General features: G+C 44.8%; 1 protein-coding gene across 1 annotated transcript in view; it reads right to left on the reverse strand.

The window, feature by feature from the left end:
• Positions 1 to 25,724, reverse strand: part of srcin1a (SRC kinase signaling inhibitor 1a) — a 126,208-nt gene that overhangs the window by 12,702 nt on the left and 87,782 nt on the right. The window contains exons 5-15 of the mRNA XM_066698630.1: positions 20,518 to 20,713; positions 19,809 to 20,101; positions 17,522 to 18,324; positions 16,904 to 16,993; positions 16,400 to 16,440; positions 11,159 to 11,179; positions 9,595 to 9,761; positions 6,479 to 6,654; positions 1,199 to 1,329; positions 635 to 782; positions 232 to 520 (exon numbers count right to left, since the gene is read on the reverse strand). Coding sequence (XP_066554727.1) covers positions 232 to 520; positions 635 to 782; positions 1,199 to 1,329; positions 6,479 to 6,654; positions 9,595 to 9,761; positions 11,159 to 11,179; positions 16,400 to 16,440; positions 16,904 to 16,993; positions 17,522 to 18,324; positions 19,809 to 20,101; positions 20,518 to 20,713 — 2,355 coding nt within the window. The remainder of the gene's footprint in view (positions 1 to 231; positions 521 to 634; positions 783 to 1,198; positions 1,330 to 6,478; positions 6,655 to 9,594; positions 9,762 to 11,158; positions 11,180 to 16,399; positions 16,441 to 16,903; positions 16,994 to 17,521; positions 18,325 to 19,808; positions 20,102 to 20,517; positions 20,714 to 25,724) is intronic.

Consider the following 25,724-nt stretch of genomic DNA (forward strand, 5'->3'; position numbering starts at 1 on the left):
GCTCAGTGTCCAAGTGCTCATTTGGAGATAAAGAATAAGACAGAGACCTGCAGAGTGGTGTGCAGAAATTAGGAGATATCAGGTGATACATAAATCAACCTGTGCAAATGCATTCAAAGTAGTTTGTACGTTCACTCATGCGTACAAATCAGAAATAAGCACAGACAGACACGCACAGCTTCTCAGCTCCTGGCTGTGGACAAGTGGTGCACACACAAACTTTGTACTGACCTCCACAGACACAGATTTGTCCACTCCCCTCCGTCCCGACAGCTCATCCAGGGTCCTGTTCTTGAGGTGGCCGTGCTGCGGGGGGTCATGGTGGGAGCCAGAGGGGTTGTGGCTAGCACTGCTGTGGGGCGTCCAGGAAGACAGGCTGGCGCTGCCCCCTAGGTCGTTGAAGTTAAGTGGCGGGCTGGTGGGAATGTCGAAGTCTGCATTCTTCCCAAAGTCGTCCGCGTGCTTTGGGGACTGGCTGGCAAAGTCCTCCTGCCCCTTCCATATTCCCTCATTCACCTGCCTGAACACACACAGAGAGGCACATGGAGAGAGTCAGTGTCAGGGTGGGAGGGCGCGAGTGTCAGCGAAAATAGGTGTCTCAGTGCGTGAGAGTGGTCAGGGTGCATTCGGGTACCTGCGGAGCGTGGTGAGGGTGTCAGTGATGGTCTTGCAGCGTTTCAGCAGGGCGTCCAGTCTGTGCGGCTCCTCCTTGAGAAATTTGACAGCCTCCACCTCTACCCTCAGCACGACTCGCATCTTACTCTGCAGACTAGGGAACTGGTCTGTAGGGTAGGGGAGCAAAAATCAGGTCAAGGCACAAAGCACAGGCAGACACACACCAGAGAACAGCTCACCACAAACAGAGCGCCACACTTCAGAAACACCTCATCAGTAGAACCTGACCATGATTGTGTAAGTATGTGCTTTTCTGATACTCAGAATCCTGCCATGAAAAAACACCTATTGTCTTCTATATTAATTGGTGCCACTGCAGAATCAAACCTGCTGATGAAAACAGGTGTGATTCTGCAGTGTCACCAATTAATATAGATAACCTCTGACTGCCTCTATTGTCTATGTGTTTATAAATACAGGAAATGAGAGATTGCCTTTATCTTAAAAGTGTAAAATGTACAGTAATAGAGTATTCAGTGACACAGTTTCAGTGTCCGCAGTCAGCTAGCATCGAGGGACTCACTCTTTAGCTCTGTGAGGGTCTCTCCCAGTTTCCTCAGCACCAGGGCCTTCTCCTCCAGCTCCTGCACTGTCACCAGTCTGTGGTTGACCGAAGAGTCCTTCTGGATCTCCTCCACTGACTTTTCCAGGTCACTGCAGTAAGACACGCACACAGAACATGGCTGAGATATGTTGCACACAAACATCCACAGAGCAGGATAGGAAATACACACAGTGCCACGTACACAGGCAGAGCAATGAGATGCAACACAGTCACGCTGAGAAATGCCACACGGGAGGCTGTAGACAGGACAAGATGCACATGGAGTGAATATGTGCTTGACATCTAATTGCTGTTTTCTCTGTGGTTGCTGTATGGTTATTGTTCAGTTTTCTGTATGGATAACTCAATACTCTAGTACTTCTGGCTGTTTATACTGCGAGCGATCTCATTTCTCAGTCAACTGCAGTCAGTGCATTTGTTGGCTTACCTGGGTAAGCACAAAAAGGGATGAAAAATAGATCAAAGTCTAAACTGAGGTTTGTCTGGAATAGAGATTAACTTTTAATCAGTGGGTTTAAGTCTACTAAATAGCAGGTTGGTGAAGGTGCATTCTAGAGTCTATGCAAGACTACTGACTTCAAATTGTCATCAGCAATGAACTAAAGGGAACAGCAGCATAAAGAAATGCACCTGGTGGTGATGTTATTTTTTGTTTTTACATTTGAAGTGTAAAACACTGCAGTCCCTGTGTTGCTCTGAGGATTTATCAGGGTTCACACACAGTTTAAGTGAAATTCCATTATTTTACCTCAGCTAAAAATAAAACTTCACATCAACAAAACAAAGCAAATTCTAAAATAACAACACCAACCAGGGGTTTAAAAATCAGACAGATGCCAACCCCCCCATCTCCATCCCCACTTCCCCACCCTACAGCTTTTCAGTGAATGTTCTTGTCTATTTCTGTAAAAAAGACATTGTAGAATTCATTATGTAACACAATTTTTGTTCCTGGGTAGTAAGTGTTATTTCCTAATTGCTTATGCCTCAAAAGTATAGAAAATGGCTATTATTCCCCACAAACTTTGTTTTTGTGACTAGGACAGTCATTTTGAATTTGTGTCTTTTCATTCACATAAAGTCAGAAAAAAACAACATATGAATCCAAATTAACATGTATTTATACTAAAGTAGTACATAAATGACTACAAAAAATTTAGAAGTGAGTCATTTTTTGAGATTTACAATTATACTGTAAATCACTTTCACGAATTAGCCCCCAAATGTAGTCTCCCATCATGTTCTCGTTATACTGTCCTTGGTAGCGGCATTCAAAGTCCAGTATATCCTGGTGGAAGCGCTCGCCTTGCTCCTCTGAGTACGCTCCCATGTTCTCCTTGAATTTATCAAGATGAGCATCAAGGATATGGACTTTGAGGGACATCCTACAGCCCATTGTGCCGTAGTTCTTCACCAGAGTCTAAACCAGCTCCACATAGTTTTCGGCCTTGTGATTGCTCAGGAAGCCCCGAACCACTGCGACAAAGCTGTTCTTTATCTGTGGGCCAACGAAGACACCGGCTTTGATCTTTGCCTCATACAGCTTAAGGAAGAAATCTTGAAGGTACTTGAAGGCTGCCGACTCCTTATCTAGAGCTCTGACAAATTGTTTCATAAGGCCCAATTTGATGTGCAGTGGTGGCATCAGCACCTTCCGGGGGTTCATCAGTGGCTCCCACTTGATGATGTTCCTTCCCACAGAGAACTCGGTCCGCTGTGGCCAGTCCCGCCTGTGGTAGTGTGGCTTGGTGTCCCTGGTGTCCCAAAGGCAAAGATAGCAAGGAAACTTGATAAAACCGCCTTGGAGACCCATCAGGAATGCCACCATTTTTAAGTCTCCTATTACCTCCCAACCGTACTCATCATACTTCAAGGTGTCCAGCAAGGTCTTGATGCTGCTGTAATCCTCTTTGAGGTGCACCGAGTGAGCCAGGGGAAGAGACGGGTACTTGTTACCATTATGGAGCAGCACGGCTTTGAGGCTCCTGGATGAGCTGTCAATGAAGAGGCGCCACTCATTCTGGTTACAGGCGATTCTGATTGCCTCAAACAGTCACATTGTGGCAGAAGCAGAGCCCATCTTGACGGGTGAAGAAGCTGGAAAAAGGTTGGTGGCGTTTTCTCTGATCTGCAACTTGCACACTTTCATCCAACAAGTTCCTCTGCTTGAGCCTAGACATCAAAAGCTTGGTATTGGACTTGGTGAGACCAAGATCTCTAATCAAGTCATTGAGGTCTTCTTGGTTGGGGAAGTATGGGTTTCTTTCCACAGCTTTACCTCTGAAATTGTCATCTGGATCTACAACTTCTTCCTCGCTCTCTGACTCTCTTCTAAAGACGGCTGCTTGGCACCAGGGCGATGGACAAAGGAAGGTCCGGATATGTGATAGCAGGTGCATTCTTGCCAGTCTGACGATTGGAAGGGTCCACCATGCAGAAGTAGCAGTTGCAGTGGTCAGTGGTTTCCCGCCAAATTCTTGGGATAGCGAACTTCATGGCTCTCTTTTACCCTCTGTACCATCCTACAAAAATACAGTGAGGGAAAAAAGTATTTGATCCCCTGCTGATTTTGTACATTTGCCCACTGACAAAGAAATGATCAGTCTATAATTTTAATGGTAGGTGTATTTTAACAGTGAGAGACAGAATAACAACAAAAAAAAAACAGAAAAACACATTTCAAAAAAGTTATAAATTGATTTGTATGTTAATGAGGGAAATAAGTATTTGATCCCCTATCAATCAGCAAGATTTCTGGCTCCCAGGTGTCTTTTATACAGGTAACGAGCTGAGATTAGGAGCACTCTCTTAAAGGGAGTGCTCCTAATCTCAGCTCGTTACCTGTATAAAAGACAGCTGTCCACAGAAGCAATCAATCAATCAGATTTCAAACTCTCCACCATGGCCAAGACCAAAGAGCTGTCCAAGGATGTCAGGGACAAGATTGTAGACCTACACAAGGCTGGAATGGGCTACAAGACCATCGCCAAGCAGCTTGGTGAGAAGGTGACAACAGTTGGTGCGATTATTTGCAAATGGAAGAAACACAAAATAACTGTCAGTCTCAATTGGTCTGGGGCTCCATGCAAGATCTCACCTCGTGGAGTTGAGATCATGAGAACGGTGAGGAATCAGCCCAGAACTACACAGGAGGATCTTGTTAATGATCTCAAGGCAGCTGGGACCATAGTCACCAAGAAAACAATTGGTCCCCCTGCTCAAGAAGCACATGTACAGGCCCATCTGAAGTTTACCAATGAACATCTGAATGATTCAGAGGAGAACTGGGTGAAAGTGTTGTGGTCAGCTGAGACCAAAATCAAGCTCTTTGGCATCAACTCAACTTGCCGTGTTTGGAGGAGGAGGAATGACCCCAAGAACACCATCCCCACCGTCAAACATGGAGGTGGAAACATTATGCTTTGGGGGTGTTTTTCTGCTAAGGGGACAGGACAACTGCACCACATCAAAGGGATGATGGACGGGGCCATGTACCATCAAATCTTGGGTGAGAACCTCCTTCCCTCAGCCAGGGCATTGAAAATGGGTCGTGGATGGGTATTCCAGCATGGCAATGACCCAAAACACACAGCCAAGGCAACAAAGGAGTGGCTCAAGAAGAAGCACATTAAGGTCCTGGAGTGGCCTAGCCAGTCTCCAGACCTTAATCCCATAGAAAATCTGTGGAGGGAGCTGAAGGTTCGAGTTGCCAAACGTCAGCCTCGAAACCTTAATGACTTGGAGAGGATCTGCAAAGAGGAGTGGGACAAAATCCCTCCTGAGATGTGTGCAAACCTGGTGGCCAACTGCAAGAAATGTCTGACCTCTGTGATTGCCAACAAGGGTTTTGCCACCAAGTACTAAGTCAAAGGGGTCAAATACTTATTTCCCTCATTAACATGCAAATCAATTTATAACTTTTTTGAAATGCGTTTTTCTGGATTTTTTTGTTGTTATTCTGTCTCTCACTGTTAAAATACACCTACCATTAAAATTATAGACTGATCATTTCTTTGTCAGTGGGCAAACGTACAAAATCAGCAGGGGATCAAATAATTTCTTCCCTCACTGTACATTTATTTCACCCATGATTAATGTGTAAGAGATTCTCATATTTTTCATATATATTTTTTCAATAACATTGAAAATTGTAAAACATTTTAAAATTAAAAAATTAAACTTAAAATTATTATTTTTTAACAAATTTTATAACATAAAATTCCGAGCAACAATTGTCCATCTTACCTTCCAGAGTTTTTTTTGCAGTGCTCGCAGGGGAAATGAGGTGCCCAGGGTTTGTCTTGATCCCTGACAGGCTTGCCGAAATATGCTTTGTAGGCCTCACACATCTTAGCAGATGCTTCCACTGAGTACTTTTTACGCTCTTGTCTTGATAAATTGGCATAGCAAAATGTGTCTGCCGGATGCTTGCAGCCTCTTGATGACATTTCAGAAAAATGTAGATATGTATCCACTTATGTAGCTGGAACTAAACTGAACTGGTGGGCTTAAGGCTCCTGTATTTATATTACTATTTATATTACTGGAAAGTTCTAGAAAGTTCTAGAAGTTACTCCAAGTTTACTCAGCACTGAAACTATCTGGAATGTTCTGGAAAATAGGTAAATTTAAAAATATCACTGTCCTGGTCACAAAAGCAAAGTTTGTGGGGAATAATAGCCATTTTCTATACTTTTGAGGCATAAGCAATTAGGTAATAACACTTATTACCCAGGAACCAAAAAAAAAAATGTTACACGGTGATATCAAGCAATCATTGAAACTCTCCATTTCTACAACTTTCCTTTAAATTTTCTTTTAAATTCTGTGTTCCAGGCCTAGAAAATCAATTCACACATTTCTTGATGTTCCATGAACCGTGTTGATACCAGATGTGAATTAATATGCATTTGCAAAAACATGAAAGACAGACCTCATCCGATATCATCTCCCATATCCATCATAGCAAGGCCTCTACAAATTCAAATCAACAAAAATTGTCGGTTTGTGACCCCAGCCTTGAAAGGTAACAGTTCAAAATTGGATGAAAGAATTCTGAACAGGTGCGTTGATTCAATTAAGTGGATGGTAATTGGCAGAGCTCAGATAAGAGGGTCTCACCTATACAAAAAGAAGTACTAAAAAATCCTTGAAGAGCCTTACAAATGCATTTGATCCCAAACCTGTTTGATACTGTGTGGTTGTGTATAACTGGTGTCTGTATTGTACCGCACTCACTGCAGTTGTTGTATGATGAGCTCCTCCTCGTTTAGATACTTGAGTCTCTCCTCTTCCACGAGGAGGCGCTGTCTCTGCAGGGGGTCCTCCTGTTTGCGCAGGGCGTCCGTCACTCGCACACTGATCTCTGTCTCTGTGCGCTTCAGCAGCGACCGCACCGAGTCCTGGTTCTGTAGCTGTGGACACACACACACACACATACACACACACACACACACATGTTCAATGGGTGTCATCTCTGGAGAGTCTCATTGATTTCCATTATTGTACATTTGGATTGACAGCTCCTCCCTGCACTGAAGTGAAACAGTGCACAAGGCAGATAGTGGCGTATAATTTTTTTCAAATCTGGTTCATAAGAAAAGCCCTCGGGCTGTCTTTGCGGATGCTTGGGGGTGTCAGTCTGCAGTGCTTGGTAGACCACGTGTGCGGAGGTCTACCACGCGTGCACTGGAGACTGAAGTGAACAGAATGAGACCAGAACTAAGCAGATTTAGATCAGCCCATGAGTGAACCTGTCCTTCTGTCGGCACATGCGAGTCTACACATTAATATTTACTGGCTGCAAACGGCTCTTCTGTCAGATCATCTGTATGTCACAATGCACCGTGTGTAGGTCTGGTTGTGTGTCTCGGGGAACGCATGTGTGTGTGGGATGCGTGTGACACTGCTAGCCTTTGTGTCTGTGTGTGTGGATCTTTGCAGTGCTGCTCAGCCACTCCCCATACCAACGGCTTACCTGCCTAATGCCTAGTTATTTATCTCAAACAGGAGCTGATATCTAATCAGAGCCGTGTGTGATCGTGCATAATATCTTGCACTGTGCCGGCTCTTCAGTACAAGTTACCATGCACTACTCGTTCCACGTTCCAATTATGCTCCGATGTCTCTGTGGCCTTCTTTAGGACTGCCACCTTTAGAACTCTAAACTGAGAAACGTCTACGTCAGGAGGGATTGGGGGTTGTCGAGTGTAATTCCCAAAGGACCTAAATGCAGATTCACACCTCCTCACTGTGCCCGACTCCTGTGACTTTAACCCACAGTTCTGCACTGCTGCAATTCCACACTCACCTCCGTACCCAGCACATCCCTCTCTTTCCACACTCGGTCACCCTGTAATACCCTGTGCCCTCACTCCCTGAGGCCCTTCTCCAATCTTGCAGCTGATCTTTCTCTCTCTTGTTCTCTCTCTCCTCTCATAAACAAAAACAAACTGGTGACTGAGACAGCTGGGCAGAACGATAAATAGAAAATTAAAAATAATGGGGAGAGGAGACCACAGTGCAGGCAGAGAGAGCTAGAGAATCAGCTGGCAGCTGTGTGACAAATGAGCCAGGCTCAAATTGGCTGTACAATTGGATGCCGCGAAGCTGCGGTAATGAGACCCGGAGTGGGAGTGGGTGCTGATTGCTGTTCGATTAAAATCACAGTGGATGCTCTTATTATTTAAGGCAAGCTTGATACCGTCGTAAAACCTTCTAATTCCTTAAATGCCACTGCGGTGTTTAACCTCCCACAGATTGTGCACTTTTCTTTGTGGTTTCCATGGCACTTGGCTGCAGCTGAGAAAAATTGCTCTCGCTTTCTAAATCAGATTAAACTATTTTTTCTCCTCCTCTTTCTCCAGTATACCTGACTGAGAGAAACTTGAGGGCTGGTTTTGCTTTTTTAAAAGGTAAAAATGTAATGTTTTTAAAACTTAAGAAAACAACCCCCCTCAAACTGTCTAAACAGAGGCTCTTCTATATATAATGTCGTGATACTGCTTTAACTTCACATTCTATGTTTGCCAAGCAGTACGGAGCTGGGAAAAAGCATTTCCACTTGTCGTATTTGCTGTCAAGATCATCTGCCCTTACAAAAAGGAAGTACACTATAAGTATACTTTCAGTGCACTTCTCAGTGTATACTTACACTGTAGTTCTTTTCAGTAAGGGTGAAGATGACAGAATTTTCAGTTTGCTACATATGGCATGACTACCCATCACAATCTGTGGTCTTTACCATAGAGACTATTCACACACTGGTAGTAGAGTAGGGATTAGCTGTCAGCCACAGAAAGAGCGAAGTCGCACAGACGCCTTACAAAGACAACCAGAAATAACTGAGTGAGTCTTATGCAGGTGTCGAACATGTTTAGATTTCTTAATCATTCAAAGCTGAGCTCCAGCAATACAAGCCTTATATTAAGAAGGTAATCGAATGGTGAGTAGAATTTCTTTTAAATGAAATACTACTCTGTACACCTTCTAACACCAGCATAAAATGAAAAATATATACTGCAGTGCAATATCACCCGATATGTTGGTGGTGGATACACCCGAGCACCGCAATCCATCTTTCATACGCTGTCATTGAGGAAAATAAACTTCCATTTCTCTTTAACGAGGAAAGATCCTGACGAAACATTCGGCATATCGGAAAGTCAGAAAAGATTCGAGGTTTTGAGATTTGAGCTTTTATTTTCTTATTTTTTTAATAACTTATTTGAAGATGAAAGGAGTTCTTAATTAAAAACCCCAGCAGCAATATCATCTGTAGGAAAGGTTTGAGTGGTTTTCATTGACTGAGCTGATGTACACAGCAAAAAATACGATTCCTGTGCAATCTTTCAAGAGATCAAAAGATACTGCATATGGTTTCTTATCAGGGATGTTTAACTCTTTATTTACCTGTGCAACCTGATGACAATGATACGGTTTCCTGCATTTGTAAATTCATGAGAGGATTTTGATTTTTTTAATTTTAAAACCTATGTTCAAATTACTCTAGTTTCATCAACTGGAGATGAGCTCTTTTCCCCCTTGACTTCTATAATTGACAGCTAAAATGTCAGACTGAAGGAGCGATCTTCATGAATAAGAGAGTGACAAGTCTTTCATAAAGCGCATCTCTGATCATTAGGCTTCTCAATGTGGTGGATTAAAACTACATTCATATTGCGGTGACAGGAAGTGAATCTGCTTTCCCGGGAGGCAAGACAAGGACAGTATGTGTAATACTTTTCAACTAAAAACACCGGGGCAGAACTACTTCCCAAGTATGAACATCATGGTACACATAAAGCAGGTTTCATTTGTTTGTTATAGTGATGTCATCTGCATTAAAGGCTCACCTGCATCTTGCGCAGCTGGGACAGTTGGTCACGCAGGTCGGTGGCATTTTGCTGCAAGTCGTGCAAATGGAGCTGCATCTGCAGGCGTGTGACAGTGGTGGCCTGGGTGGCTCCGGCGGGAGGAGGGGGCATGATTGCCATGGAGCAGGTGGCCGAGGGCGTCAGGGCTGTCAATGAAGGCAGAAAAAGAGTGTTACAGAAGCTGCCACACCGTTCCCCAGCAGAGCGAGGTTAGTACACAGTTAGATACAGGTGCTGCACCAGAGACTCTCACACACCATATTCACAGACAGCTTCTTTAAAATTGGTTTCCCCATATGGACTGATATCTAAGCAAACAAAGAGCATAATTGATTAGGCTTCTCGACATATAATTGAGAGTAGCTACGAAAGGGGGGTGACCTGAAGCTGATGAAGCAGTGAGTTTATTCCCAATTCCCTCCAAAAAATTAAAATAGAAAGTAAAAATAAAACAAAACATTGCCATTAACAAAATTGAATTAAAAACGCTGTGTAAATATGGCTTGCACAAAGTCTGCCACTCCAGAGCAATTCACCCCAGCAGAGCCCTGTGCATTAGTCAAGGAAAACACATCACACAAATCTATAGCACACTCAAGCGATTGAAAAGAGATTATTGCTGTTTTTCAGGATTGTATAACCCAAATTGTATCACTCAGCAAATTAAATAAGTAATAATGAATGGTTTTGCTGAACTACAAATGAGGCATGAACAGGCCGAGGGTCTAGAGTGATTATTGAAGTCACTTACCAGGCGACACTGCAGCATATATATGACAGAACTACTGTAGCCTGGATGCAGAACTACAATTGAGCACCAAGTGAAAATGAAGAAACGGTGATGACTATATACATAACCTCTATTAAACTATGCAGAGGAGCAGAAGACAGCTTACTAACAGGAGAAGGAAGTATGATCCCTCGTACTGCATTGCTTGCTAGTCCCTAAGTCAACCCAAAATCCTGCAGGCATTTTTATTGTATTTATGTAAGGAACCTAGAAAGTAATTTGCTATTTGATGGCTGGGTAGTTAGTTCCAGATCCCCTGAGACCCTTTATGTAAAGAAAGGCCTCCTATCTGCCATTCTGAAGGAACCTTCAATTCCTGACCTGGGGTTAACCTGCATCTGTCCACTCCCAAAGCCGGGAGTCATACCTGGGAAAGCAGGAGGAACAGCAACAACGAGAGGAATGGTGCCGTCAGCTAAAGTCTTTAAATAAAGCTGTGCTTGGTGTTTCTAATCCATTTATTATTGCCAGTCATCTGATAAAAAAAATAATGAAAAATAATGCTCTGTGGAGAGATAATGGCAGGCCTGGGTTTCTCAACAAAAGAGTCACCCTCCTCCTGAGCCCTCACCCTCTTGAATCAGCACGTCGCACTGCCCATGCCTCAAGGAATCTGCAAACCCAGGACTGCTCACTACAACACAGGGGAAAGGTGGTGGGGGGGTGTTCGATTAACATCTATTAACACACACAGACAGTATACAGCTCCACTACTACACATTGGGGGGGCAGGGGGAGTGTAAAGTGTGATACCTTTCTTTTTAAGCCATCCAGCTGAAATACAGAAGGAATGAGTCAATATAAATTAAATTTAGAAAAGTGGAAATAAATACATCAAATCAATCAATATTTGGTCATGTCAAAATCTATAAGATTTACAAGACTTAAGGCTGTTGCACTCTGGATCTGATATGTCATTGATAGTCTGTCATTCAAAACATTGTCCATTGGATCCATTTAAACCGCATCAGGTACATAGCCTTTCCCCTTCTTGCGCTGATGTGGGTCTTGTAAGTTGTGCCACTGTTTCTTTACCTCCACAACTACAAGAATGTAAAAAAAAAAACACCTCACCATAAAGACACAAAAGCAGAGTGCATGATTCAACATTAAACTGTTTATTTGAAAGTGCACATCTTTGTAAAAAACTTAGGTCACTTTTGTGTTGTTTATCTGTGCCTCACCAGACTCTCTAGGAGAATTTTAGCTACATCAATAGGTATCTTTCATGTCCAGCTATTTCCGCGATAGCTTGCCATATATTGCCTTTCTTCTCGATTTCCTTATAATCTGAATTTGATTTGTCGTACAATTCTTTGTGGTTAGACATGCAGATGATAAGCTTTTCCATCAATTCACGTCTTCCTGACGTTTTTTTAATTAGTCAATGTCATTTTTAACGCATGTAAAATAGGGTTTAAATCGAACTCATTACAATTGCAAAATTGACACATCACGGTCGTACCACAATTATGACAATTATGACAAGTGTGCAAGGTGAGATAAGAATGTACACACTCATTTTTGTTTATATCTTTTCACGGACATAAAAATCAGATGCATCATCGGATCCGGTGTGCAAAGCCGTTTAGGATTAAGCCCGGACACAGTCCCTAGATGCAGAATACAGTCTGATAATGGCAAATGATGAATCTAGTCACCTCAAATCAATAGGTCCCCTTCAGAAGCTCCATAGATTCAAGCAGTAGAAGATGGACAGGGACTGTAAGACCTCAGTATAACCCCCGCCCTCCCACCACCCCCAGCACTTCCAACACCTCTTTCTACAATTCCATAGACCATTCTATTCAAAACAAGTTAGTTCACACAGACAGAAATAAAATGGTATCGGGAGGCACAATACAAGCACGTCAATTATATTAATTGGCAACCAAAACCATAGTGTGAAACAGCCAAACAAGAGTCAGGCCACTGTCCCAGCACACTCCGAGGTAGATATTCACGTCTGTCACTAGTATATTTTCCTTCATATGATGCTTCCCTGCCAGGCAGATGAAACACCAGGCAGAATCACATCAAAGAGAATCCGGTTTCCTAATTAAGGAGGAGAAGGCTGCAGCAGCACGTCACCTTGTGTGGGTAACCATTTAACTAGATAAGCATCTTTCAATTAGGAGAGAAAACACAGGCGCACACAAAGACAAAAAAATAAATAAATGTTCTGGAGGAGAAACAAATTCAAAGATGCACTGCAGCAAAATGAATTTCAGCGTTACTAACCATCTTACTGACATCCATCAACAATGAGATTATCAGAGCAAATCTCAGAAGTGAGAGAGAAATGAAATGCAGCTTTAAATAACCATGAAGATGACCCCCCTCTCCCACCCGGACTGCGTGTGCCAGGTATTCTGTGCAAACAGATGCTGGGGCAGCTGTGAAATAATCCCTCTCCAGAGTCTACCCAGCTCTGCATTCTGCCCATTTCTTGTCATACTTTCTCAGAAGGTCCTATTTATTTTCTTTTGTATAGTTCAGGCCTGATTGTGCATAATGTTGATTAAATTATTACATTGCAATGCCCTCATGCTGAGTGTACTTGTATATATATAGTTATTCTTCTTTATACTGTCACACTTTATGATGGTTAGCCCCCCACCCTAGTAATGTATCACCAATTTTGTGTCTTGTAATACTTTTGGATCACTGTATAATTGTCTCTCTGTATCCACCACTAACTGTCAATGTCAATGCCTCTCCTACACTTGAAAGTACAATGAGGGAGGACTCAGGGTTGGAAGATCTTATTTGTACTATTGTAAGTTCTGTGGAGACCTTCAAAAACCTGTTTTAAGGTAAATATACACTCACCTAAAGGATTATTAGGAACACCATACTAATACTGTGTTTGACCCCCTGTCGCCTTCAGAACTGCCTTAATTCTACGTGGCATTGATTCAACAAGGTGCTGAAAGCATTCTTTAGAAATGTTGGCCCATATTGATAGGATAGCATCTTGCAGTTGATGGAGATTTGTGGGATGCACATCCAGGGCACGAAGCTCCCGTTCCACCACATCCCAAAGATGCTCTATTGGGTAGAGATCTGGTGACTGTGGGGGCCAGTTTAGTACAGTGAACTCATTGTCATGTTCAAGAAACCAATTTGAAATGATTCGACCTTTGTGACATGGTGCATTATCCTGCTGGAAGTAGCCATCAGAGGATGGGTACATGGTGGTCATAAAGGGATGGACATGGTCAGAAACAATGCTCAGGTAGGCCGTGGCATTTAAACGATGCCCAATTGGCACTAAGGGGCCTAAAGTGTGCCAAGAAAACATCCCCCACACCATTACACCACCACCACCAGCCTGCACAGTGGTAACAAGGCATGATGGATCCATGTTCTCATTCTGTTTACGCCAAATTCTGACTCTACCATCTGAATGTCTCAATAGAAATCGAGACTCATCAGACCAGGCAACATTTTTCCAGTCTTCAACTGTCCAATTTTGGTGAGCTTGTGCAAATTGTAGCCTCTTTTTCCTATTTGTAGTGGAGATGAGTGGTACCCGGTGGGGTCTTCTGCTGTTGTAGCCCATCCGCCTCAAGGTTGTACGTGTTGTGGCTTCACAAATGCTTTGCTGCATACCTCGGTTGTAACGAGTGGTTATTTCAGTCAAATTTGCTCTTCTATCAGCTTGAATCAGTCGGCCCATTCTCCTCTGACCTCTAGCATCAACAAGGCATTTTCGCCCACAGGACTGCCGCATACTGGATGTTTTTCCCTTTTCACACCATTCTTTGTAAACCCTAGAAATGGTTGTGCGTGAAAATCCCAGTAACTGAGCAGATTGTGAAATACTCAGACCGGCCCGTCTGGCACAAACAACCATGCCACGCTAAAAATTGCTTAAATCACCTTTCTTTCCCATTCAGACATTCAGTTTGGAGTTCAGGAGATTGTCTTGACCAGGACCACACCCCTAAATGCATTGAAGCAACTGCCATGTGATTGGTTGGTTAGATAATTGCATTAATGAGAAATTGAACAGGTGTTCCTAATAATCCTTTAGGTGAGTGTATATATACATTAAAAAAAATAAACTTCTTGCAATCAAGTCTGTGCCACAGCGTGGGAGAGATGCACTACCCTGCAGGGCTGCAATGCCTTCAAGTGTTTCCCTTGCCTATCTCTGTGCCATGCTGGAAGGAACAGGAGCACAGTCAGAGAGCTACTGCAAAGGAGGATTAAAACAAAACCAAAAACAAAGCGCTGAAAAGAGATGAGAGAGAATGATAAACTTCAACGGAAGAACAAAGAACAGTCGATAAGCAGAACACAAACACACAAAAACAAACAAACAAACAAACAAGAAACAAAATTAAACAAACATCCAACAAGGCTTAGGCTTAGTACGATACGTCATCACTCACAGACCGTAAACATAACCTAAACCGTTTTATCCAGTAACGCAATGCTCTATATAGATCTAAAAGATTCTGCTGTCTGAATAATGAAACCTGCTCTCTGTATCTTTCTTTCCCTCCCGTGTTAAACACTCCCATGATGCCAGAATCCTTCAGACCCCCCCACAGCAGTTCTGCTGCTCTATTGAAAGAAAGGTCCAGCTGGGGCTGCTCTAAACTGTGGACCCACAGGACTCACTTACGTCAGGCCCATCCTTTGGAAAAAGAAAAGTTGTTGAGAGAGAGAGAGATGGAAATGGAAGAGGAGTGATGTGTCGAGATAGAAGAAAAATACTGCAGTAGAGAAAGCAGGGGAAGGAGCAGCAGGGTTAGAAAGTGGAGGAGAAGGGAGGAAGAAAAAGGAGAGAGAGAGAGAGAGAGAGAAGGGATGCAGGAGAAGAAGGCCAAGAAGAGAAGGCAGAAGCACAGGATGGACAGGTAGGAAGAGAAAGAGAAGGGGAGAGGGTTGTGACTGAGCACCTGTTTGCACTGGACATACCACACCAAAGGGAGGAATCTCCGAAATAAACCTTCCATTAATCCTTCAGACCCCCCACCCATGAATCTCAGCCGTGCTGGAGAATCCCTAGCCACCAAGAGAGGGCTGTCAACGCAACCACCATTCAGAAGGAGGACATAATTTAACTAGCACACATTAACTCGTCCATTAGCTTGTCTATTCTGCATGAAATGGGAGAAATTCAGTCCCGACACACTCCCCTCTCTCTCCATCAGCAGGAGCAGGGCCGACACTCGCTCTACCGTCCGAGACGGTGCGGCACACAGACAGCAATCAGAGCGGCTCCTTTAATGTGTTCCCCAGATTACGCCCTTCAGTATATTCGCACTGCCAGGTGATATAATTCCATTCTTTCCAGAGGCTGCGGAGGTCTACAGTTTTAACCATAATAAATGTGAAGTAGATTATAACCAAATTTTCTACCTACTTTTGTTCCCACTGGCAATGCTGTTAAATAATGCCTTTTCCAGGTAAACACCAAGCCAATTAATAACCTGTCTATAGGGCACCCCAGTGAGATGCTCAACAGCGATATTTGTATCCAGAAGGCGTGTGGATGATAGACTTGGTCAGAAACACAATGTGGCAATCTAATTAGGGTGCTCCAGGAGAGTTTTAATTCCATCTTCATTTGAGACACATACAATATCACTGGATTACTATGAGAAGTAATACCACAGTATGTTTGATGTCCCATAATTCATGAGTCCCTCCAAAGAGTGTGGCTGATTGACGCCAGAGTGACGCACATGCATATCTGTTATTGCCATGATATATACAGCTTGTGAATAACATAAATTTGATGAATGCAAATAAACCACAAAAAAGGAAGAATGACTGTATTGAACTCCAATACAGGTTTTTACAGGAAAATAAGTTAATTTCATCTAGAATGGAAACAGAATGTAACATGCTAGATTACATTGCAGTGTGTAGGAGGGTAGACATACATATATTGATTGCTTGCTTGTCATCTTTTTTATTTCTCATAAATAATGCATAAAATCTCATCCCAACTGGTTTCTTTGCGGCGATACTTACTTCCAGTCCCCGAGCCATCACTGGTTGATTCCGTCTTCTCCCTAGAAGAGAAAGAACAAATCAGTCAGGAGCCAGTGCCTGTGTGCCATCAACTATCCATCAATACAGATGGTGGCAGCATTCTGCATCTGGAGATGAATTGGCCTAAATGTCGCACAAATGCTTTTCCTTCAGGCAGCATTAACAAACAAGGCCTTGTTAACATTGACTTTATCTTTTTACCTCTTGGGCTGCCAGCTTGCGTTCGAACCACATATGTTATATTGTTCTGTAAAATTGTTTCCTATTGTCCTAACGGCTCAAGTTCCTTGTTCATTTAATTGATTACTACATCCTTCAAGGTGCTTTAAAGACAGCAATGGCTGCACAGTGGCGGTGTTTGTGTGATTAGTGGTTCTGGGGTCAGGTGATCGGGATGGCTAGGTTAGCACTGGTGTTGTGTGAGTGGGGAGAGCCAGAGCGGCGACTGTGCAGGCAAGGGAGAGAAAAGCCATGGGGTCTTACGTGCTGTCGCTGTCGGGCCCTCTGGTCAGCACGCTCTGCACGAGACCTGTTAGACTAGCTATCTGCTTCTCCATCGCTTCCATTCGCTCCCTGGCAAACACAGGACACACAGGTCAGCTTAAACTGCGCACACACATGCAGATAGACATACCTGGATTACTGTCCTAGAAACACATGGAAATATATTCCATTAAGCATGCCCTTAACCTTAACTTCACCTCAGCCGAATTGTGAGAAACTGGCAAATTATTTTCACGTTGTTATTCAAGAGGAAGGAAAACTTCCTCGCAGGCCTCCCTTATCACATTGGACATGTGACTACCGATGACCCCTGACCTCTCACATGAGGAGGGGTGGAAGTTACCTCTCGATGCCCCAGTTACACCAACAACAGGAGCAGACAAGAATGAAATTGGACAGTCAAAGGCATTTACAAGGTATAATGCATATATCATTGCAAACATAATAGTTGTTTTTGTAATTTCAAAAACCTCCAACCCCATTTTTTTATCAATCGGCACTGATAAAAGAAAGAAAGACTGGAATGTGGGAGTGTGTGTGTCCATGTGGATGGGTGTGCACGTGTGTGTGTGAGAGGGAGGCAGTGAGGGGCCTCACCGTGTCTCTGACTCATTGGCGGCCTGCGGGGAGCCGTACCCTGGGGTGCTTCGGCCTTGGTCCCCAGAGCCCCCTGCGCCGCAAAGCGGGTCAGACCCGGATCCGGAGCGTGATTTGGGGCTCTCGACAAACACAGAGGAGGAGGCTGAGTCCTTGCGGAAGGACTGGCGCACCGGGGAGGCGCGGCTGGGGGGGCCGGAGTATGAGTCCCTGTCTCGCAGCTGGACATCCGGGATCTTCTGGGGGGAGGAGGGTGGCAGACGGAAGCCCATGCCCAATGTGGAGGTGGAGGAGTAGGAGTCGGAGTACAGGGGGCCCCCAGGCTTGTACAGGGCCTCCTCTAGCTCACCCTGGAGAGCCGCTGCCGAATAGGTGCTGAGCGAGCGCACTGAGCCTCTGCGGTACAGCCCCCCCGACACAGGGAAGGTGAAGGGGTCCCCGATGGCGGCCAAGGACTGCGTGGATGCGATGCTGAGCCGGCCTTCGTGCACCAGGCTATAGGGGTCTGCGTACAGCCCCTCGTTCTTCAGCAGCACCATGTTCTTGTTGGAAACCTCTTCATCCGGCTTGACGTCGCGGCGCTCCAGGATGGCGCTGGGCGAGGGAGAGAGACCGGCGGGGGGCTGGCTGGATGAGGAGTGGTGCTGATGGGGGTGAGAGGGCCCGGCGTAGGAAGGGGGTCTGCCCCCGCTATAGGACAGGCGGGAGCGGGACGGGGAGCCCGAGGGGGGTGAGGCGGAGGAGGAGAGGTTGTTGAGGCGCCGGGTGGGGGAGGACTCACGGGAGGTGTACACCATCTCTCTCTGCAAAGCACAAGGAGGAGCAGGATCAGCTGGGTGCACAACAGTGAACTGTCAGCAGTGGTGAGGGCCAAAACACACTATAGCACCATGTCACAAAACAGGTAGTGTAAATAAGTGGTCCCAGAAAAACAGCCTAGCTTTCATTCCACGGCCTGTTCACAGTCCTAACTTGAACTTCAAATGGGATCTACATTGGAGACTTCTCTACAAGGATCATAGTCAAAAAACTGTGAACCACTGGCCTTTGTCCTACAATTCTAGCAATTTAATCGGCAGCGGCATTACGTTATAAGCTAACTAGAACACTTATGGATACAAGCCACAATATTGTCAGGCAGTTGACAAAATAGAACACATCTTATGTAAATCCTCTCAGGGCTCAATGTTTGAGAGGTTAAGGTGCAGCCTAATGTTGGCTGGGTTAGCGTAGACTTTGTGGCGCTTTTTCTCAACACAGTGATGAAAGATGACAGACAGAGCCCATTATGTCAATCAAAGGAGGCCCTGTGATGAGGGGTGACCAGTTTAATTCTGTGTAGCAGGCAGGGACAATGACTGAATGAGAATGAGGCCGACATAGATCTGTCCAATAAGGAAGTCTGAGGGCCCCTCCCCTCTCTCACAATTTCTATCCTCGGCCTTATTATGATTTGTAACCAGACAAAAATTACCCTTGATGTCATGCAAGCCTTGACGAGATCACAGCAGCCTTTTCAGGTCTATTCATACGAGCTAAAACTCATTTTCCTTTCTGTATGGCTGGAGACTTTGTGAGCAAAATTAAACCTATGCATGGCAAGAACAGTCTTCTCCCATTCTGTAATTCTGTAGAGGACCCCTGATTCCACAAAGGTAATCGCCAATTCATTTTCAAATTCCCTTCATGCATTGGTATTCTTCTATTTCATCCTCCCCCGTTTGCTCTACCCTTCTCTTCTCATCCCCCCCTCCCTCAATCTCATTTGCTGTTTCTCTATTTATGTATAATTTCTTTTCCCTTGCATTCCCTCCCTTCCCCTCCCTCCCTCCCTCTCTCCCTGCCTCTCTCCCTGCCTCTCTCTCCACTACACAGTGTTAGTATTCTGGATGCCTGCAGCAGTGCTCCTCGCAGTTTACGATGTCTAATCAGATAATCAGAGCATTTATTACTTCACTGCAGGGCCAGTTCGAATCTATCCTGCTCGTCCACACACTTGTTTTTCACACTCCCCCTACAAGTTGGATAACCCTGTAGCTCAATAAAACCAGGGGGGATCCCATCTCAGTGGAGCAGGGGATGGATGGAGTGAAGCAACGCCCTGAGAGGGGCAGAAAAAAAATCCCCAAACCGACAAAAACAACTGTGTCCAGGGGGAGGGGTGCTTTTGCCATTCTCAGCAGTGACAACACGGGGCGGCTCACAGGACAGGGGGAGTTATATCACAGGTTTATATACACAATGAGAGCCGTGACACAGTCTCCCCCCAACCCTCTCTCTTTCTCACCCTCAGGTCCCCATTGGCGAGGTGGGAGGCGGGGTAGGAGGCATATATGGGCTCCTTGCGGTAGATCTTGATGATGCTGCGGTCCTGGATGTCACGCACATCCTCCAGTTCATAGAAGACGTTGCGCGTCTCGTCCTTGATGAGGATGGCGGTGTTGGGGGACTTCAGCATGCCCATGGTGAGCTTTTGCGGGAACATGTGTACGATGAGGGCGTGCAGCGTGTCCAGGCTACTGAGCTCGTGGGTGATGTGCACCCGCCGGGTCTCATCTCCAAACTGCAGGAACAGCACACCTGGGAGGGGGGGAGAGGGAGAGAGAAAGAGGGGGGGGAACTCTGGAGTTTTTAAATGTACTGTCATTGTAGGCACTCAAAGCATAAGAGAGATGCCTTTTCAAAATATCCAATATAAAACATAAAGAAGTGGAGCACACAGCATCAAAGACTTTCCTCTTTTTTTTCCCCGCACCATGAAGTTGCACACTGTCATGAAAGTCTTCTCGGAGGCTAAATGATGAGTCCCTCTAGGCCAGCTAAATGATTTTTTAAAAGAGGTCAGATGAAGAGTGGTGGAGAGAAAATGCCTCAGGAAGACTGGGTGAAGAGCAACTGTAGGACTAAACAAATCCGGAGAGACAGCCACGAGGTTCCCATTGTACAGATGGCAGGGGCAGGGAGGGCGAGGGTAGCGGCGGTGTCGGCAGTCTTACCTGGGGAGCGGAGCTTGGTCTGGCTGGCCGAGCGGGACAGGGGCAGGCTCTGGCGGAAGCGGTTCATGCGGTTGAATCCCAGGGGGATGTCGGCCTCAGACATGGTCTCCAGGGACTCTGCTGAGGCAAAGGAGAGCTTGGTAGCTTGGTCAGCCAGGCCAGACTGCGTGGACTGGGAGTGGCGCGGACTACGGGTCTGGTGGGAGACAGAGAGACAGAGACAGAGGGGAGAGAGATGGAGAGGGGAAGAGAGAGAGAGAGAGAGAGAGAAAGGGCATCAGACAGCTCCAAGAAAACAAGGTTTGAGGGAAGGAGATCTTCAGTGATTGTGAACACACATATATTCATCCACACACACAGCACAATGCACTGCAACAGCCTTGCCAACAGCAATGGGATCTTCCCCTTTCCAGCGCACCCCAATTCCTCTGCTCTACACTTTGTCCATTCCCTATAAAATAACTATCACCAAGTTGGAACACAGATATGACTCAAAGCAATGCAGAGATTTTGAGTTCTCTAGGCTACAAGTGATAGATGTATATATTAGCATTCAAATCTATACCATAGATTTGTATAAAATGTCTTCTTTAATGATCATTGTTGTAAATACAAACAAAAAGTGGATTTATTGTCACATTGTTATTACCAGCAAACACAAAAGGTGTTTAAAAACTTTGGCTCTCAAATCAGTCTAAAAATGGGTCTTTGAACACTGATTGCACCTATAGTGCCTTGGAAATGTATTCAGACCCTTCCTACGGGGTCAGAGAAGGAGACAAAGAAACAAAGCAAAAAAAACGTAGGCAAGAAGAAGAATAAATCACCTGCTTTGTTTACACAAAATTAGTAAGAGACATCTTGAGAAAATGCAATTAAAGAGGCAAGCTGCTGGTATAATTGCCTTGTTTGGAGAGCTGTCTGTATGCGTGTGCGTGTGTGTGTCCATGTGCGCGCGCAGGATGACGGCACAGTGGGCTGTCACAGAGGGACACGTCTGGCTCCGAGGTTTGAGTGTGTGCCGCTGCAGAGTGTGTGCCGGAGCTGCTGCGATGTGTTTAATGAACTGGCTCAAAGATCCCCATAGTCATGAATTTTCCAGCTCCGAGCCCACAGTAATGAGCTCCCTGAATGCAGCGTGATGACTATTACGGTTTCCAAAGTGGCACCGTATACCTCAGTCCTTCCCCAATCTGATTGCAGCGGGGAAACTTTTCATTTCAAAACTTTTCCAGACTTTTTCTCTTCAGTCCACAGTACGAATATGAGCTCCAGTACCTTCCTCAATTCACAGATGCCTGCCTACACACACACACACACACACACACACACACACACATACTCCCCCACATGTCCCAACACACAGCTTCCAAATAAGCGCTAACACACACACATACACACACAGTCACATATCCACAGGACATATCTGCAGGAAGTCAAGTGCTTTGCCTCCAATTACATTACAATTAATGATTCCAGACTCTGAGTCAAACGGCACTCCCCGCAGAGGCAGTGCTGACAGCGAGAGGCATCTGTCATCTTTCACAGAGAGATGTGTTTTAAGGAGGCGCTCAGTGTCTAGACTCCTGCAGACCCCGACAACTACAGCAACAACAGCAGCCATGTTCGACTCTTCCAGCGTCAGTTAGGAGAGGGCACTTCCGGGCGGGGTGCGAGAAGACAATACAGTACCCCGCCCACATTTTCAAAGAGCTTGGTGAAAGAAACAGACTGTAGGGATCTGAAATCTGTGAAGGGGCCTGAAGTGAGGAGAGGGCCAAAAGAAAAAATCCCAGAATTCCCCCTCTTGTCTGTGATCAAGTACAATTACAAGCACTAACCCATCAAAAACATATGTAACACTCCTAGGGAACTGCACACACTCCCACCCAAACCCACACAGGTGGAGGCAGAGATTTAAACAGGCTCAGTAACATCTTTTCCGAATTCCCCACCACATGTTTTCAATATGTTTTTTTTTCACCTTAACTCTGCAGCCTGGGAGCTACGGAGACTTATTAAAGACTACACCCCCCTCATAGCCTCCCTTTGCCCCCATGGACACTATCAAAGCAGCCCCAGAGCACTTGTAACAAATCTCTCTGGCAGCCAAGCTCAGCCATGGCCCCGCATTCGTTTCACCGAGGCTATCGACTGGCTCAGCCGGGCTGGAGCTACATACTCCAGCACAGGCATTGACGGATTACAATCCAGGGCCTGTATAATAGGGGTCATTTATTTAGTTCAGTTCGGTGTACCCACAAACGCTTCAGCCCATACATATTTAATACGCTATCTGATGGGAGCAGGGAATAAAAAACAACGCATCTTCCGTTTTGGTTTCCACAGCTCTGTCGCTGATTTTATTTTCCTTTCACACCCCCCCACCATCCATCCACCGCCCCCCATGCTGTTCGGATGTATATCAGACTGATCTTATTGTGGTGCAGGCGTGACAGGTAGCTGTGCCAGGCAGAGCGTAGAATGGAGTTTGTCACAGCTCAGGCAGGCAGGAGAGGTAGGAGGCGGGAGGATGGTGTGGTTTTTTATTTATTTCTGATTTCGCATTCCTTTTGCTGATAATAAAGCGTTCCGGTGCAGCAAAGTGAAAAGTGTGCCTTTGTTATACCTTAGCGGTGCACGGCACACTATTCTTCACAAACACAAACGCATCTGGTTTCATTCCTTCGCAGACAATCTTAATGTTTTAACTAAGAGATATTGGTCCTACAGTATAATATATAGTTGTCCTATTGGGTCTCATTGAATGCTGCATACTGCGGGCCTACAAGGTAAATATTCAATTCTCCTCTGTTGGCATCTCTTTGTTGATTAATCTTTATATTTAGCCACAATGAGTGGATGGAAAGGAGTTTGTGCAGCAGCGGGTTTGAGAGTTACCGTTTAGTCAGTGCTGAGGTAATTAGAAGCAACTCCTTCCTTGTGAATAGAAGGATGCTCCCTGTATGTCTGATATCGGCACATCCAGATGTTTGGTGAGTGCGTGTCATTTGTATCCTCTTGCTAAAACCCTGCGCAGCTTGGCGTGTACTACATTTTTGGTTTCTTTTATTTTTTACTTTTAATTGCCTCTTATTTAAACAGACAGACGATGACGATCCCCTCAAAAAAATAAAAAAATAAAAAAATGGAAAAAGCCTTTCGGATGGCGCATTTGAAAACTTTGCGGGCGGCGATGCGAGGTTCGCTGCGGCCGGAGAGATGCAGACATGCTTAACCTGGTGTGTTCAAGCCTGTAACCTTGCTCTGAGCGGCTAATGAGAGCCGGAGTGATTACTGACAATCAGGCTGCCACGCTTCATCAATTCATCATATTACTGCACCTTCCCTACATTTCATTTACCCAATAATTCTTCATTTAGGTCAGCTAATGGCTAACAATTACTGGAAATTCCTTATCCCCCCTCTCTCTCTCTCTTGCTCTCTTTTTCTGCAGTGTATTCAGCTCGTCAGTTCCCAGCACTGTACAGACCTCCAATACACTCCTCACCAAATGCCACCCCCTCCACTGTCAAACACAATTTTATTTTGCACCTGTTCATGTCCATTTCAGCTTAATTGCTGTTGTTTCTTGGTATTGGCTTCTAAAAAGAAAACTGATGCAAATTCCAGAGCTAACTAATAAACCTAGGGGACATCCATGTTATCTTTAAGTACCTGGAACCAGTTTAATGAGATCCAGACCTGACAGGGGTCAACAGTCTTTCTTCTGGCTTCTTTCTGTCTATGTCCGGTGGATTTTACTGCATATGAAGACACCCTTACACAAACAAATTCCAATGACTTTCACAGTAAAAAAAATATGTATCTTAATCTAATGCTTTCTTTAAGAAGATGTCAAGAAAAAAAAAAAAACATTTTCTTCAAGATGCTATCTCTTCCTATTCACCCGCCTGCCAAAGCAACTTCCACTACAATTGTTACTTTCCTTGCAAAAATGATTTCTAATTCACTTCACGGAGCTGACCAGCCAAGCAAAAGATGGAGACAAAAAAACATTTTCCTCTTCTTTTTGTATTTATTTCTAGCGAACTTTAATCCAAACCTCAGCTTTTGTTTTCACATTCCCTGGTGGACTAGACTGCTCCGAAAATGTCACCAATTATCAGATGCTGCAATAGATTGTCTGAAGATGCCTCAGTTCACCGTAGACTTTATATTAAAAGTCCGCAACCCCCTCCCCTGCCCACCCCCACACAGAACAAAATCTTCACTGTTTAAAGAGACATAGATTGACTGCTCCTCCTACCTGGACTGCCAGCATTTCTTTGGTTCTGTCTCCACAGCTATATTCAGCACTGGCTGTCTCTCAGTGTGTGTGCGTTTGTGTGTCAATTTGTCTGTGTGAAGATGCTGCAGTGCTTTTGTCAGCCTCGGCAAAAAAAGGACGGTGGTTGTCTCTCTGTCCCAACGTTTAGGTATCTGATTTCTTGCAAGGCAGTCTTCACACACAAATCACTGCTTGTGTGCGGGTCCAAATTCGCAGACTCCTACAGTTCCCTGGGTGAATTCGCCACAAGTTTAAGTCATGAGTATGTCCCAGTCAGTGTCCGTCAGCATGTCTGCTTTGGGGGTGGGTGTGGACTTTGGTCTTTATCAAACTCTTGTCCATCCACATCCTGCTCGAATGGTAGGCTGGGGGCCTGGCAAAATGTAAGAACCAGCTGTGCACATCTCAAACAAACCCCCCCTCTCCCCTACACATTCACTCACACAGGAACGCCTCTCAAAAATCTTCACTGCCTACTTTAAAATTTCACACACATTAGCATCCTGCAGTCCACACATACCGTTCCACTGAACAATATAATCAGGGAACACATTTCTCCAGCTCAATACAAATGCCCGTGAAACTGTCTCTTACAGCAGCAGCAACTTTCAAAACAAGTTATAAATCAACAGGACGGGATAGGAGTAGTGGTATTTAGCTTGTGGATCTCCACAATGGAGCTGTATAGTTGGGCTAGCAGTTATTTTATTGCAGTGTAAAATTTATAGTCCAATGAGGTACAATGTAGAAGAATGTGGGAAGAAAATGAGCTGAAACAAGCAAGAGCAGTCTGTAGTAAAACTGACTGAAAAGGGGATGTTCAATAATTACTGGGCTGAAGAATCAACTCTCTGGAGTTTTTTTTTTTTTTTAAGTATTATTAAATAATGATCTTATTTTCCCCAACAGACCCATC

The sequence above is a fragment of the Amia ocellicauda genome, chromosome 3 (assembly GCF_036373705.1).
Source record: "Amia ocellicauda isolate fAmiCal2 chromosome 3, fAmiCal2.hap1, whole genome shotgun sequence".
Lineage (NCBI taxonomy): Eukaryota > Metazoa > Chordata > Actinopteri > Amiiformes > Amiidae > Amia > Amia ocellicauda.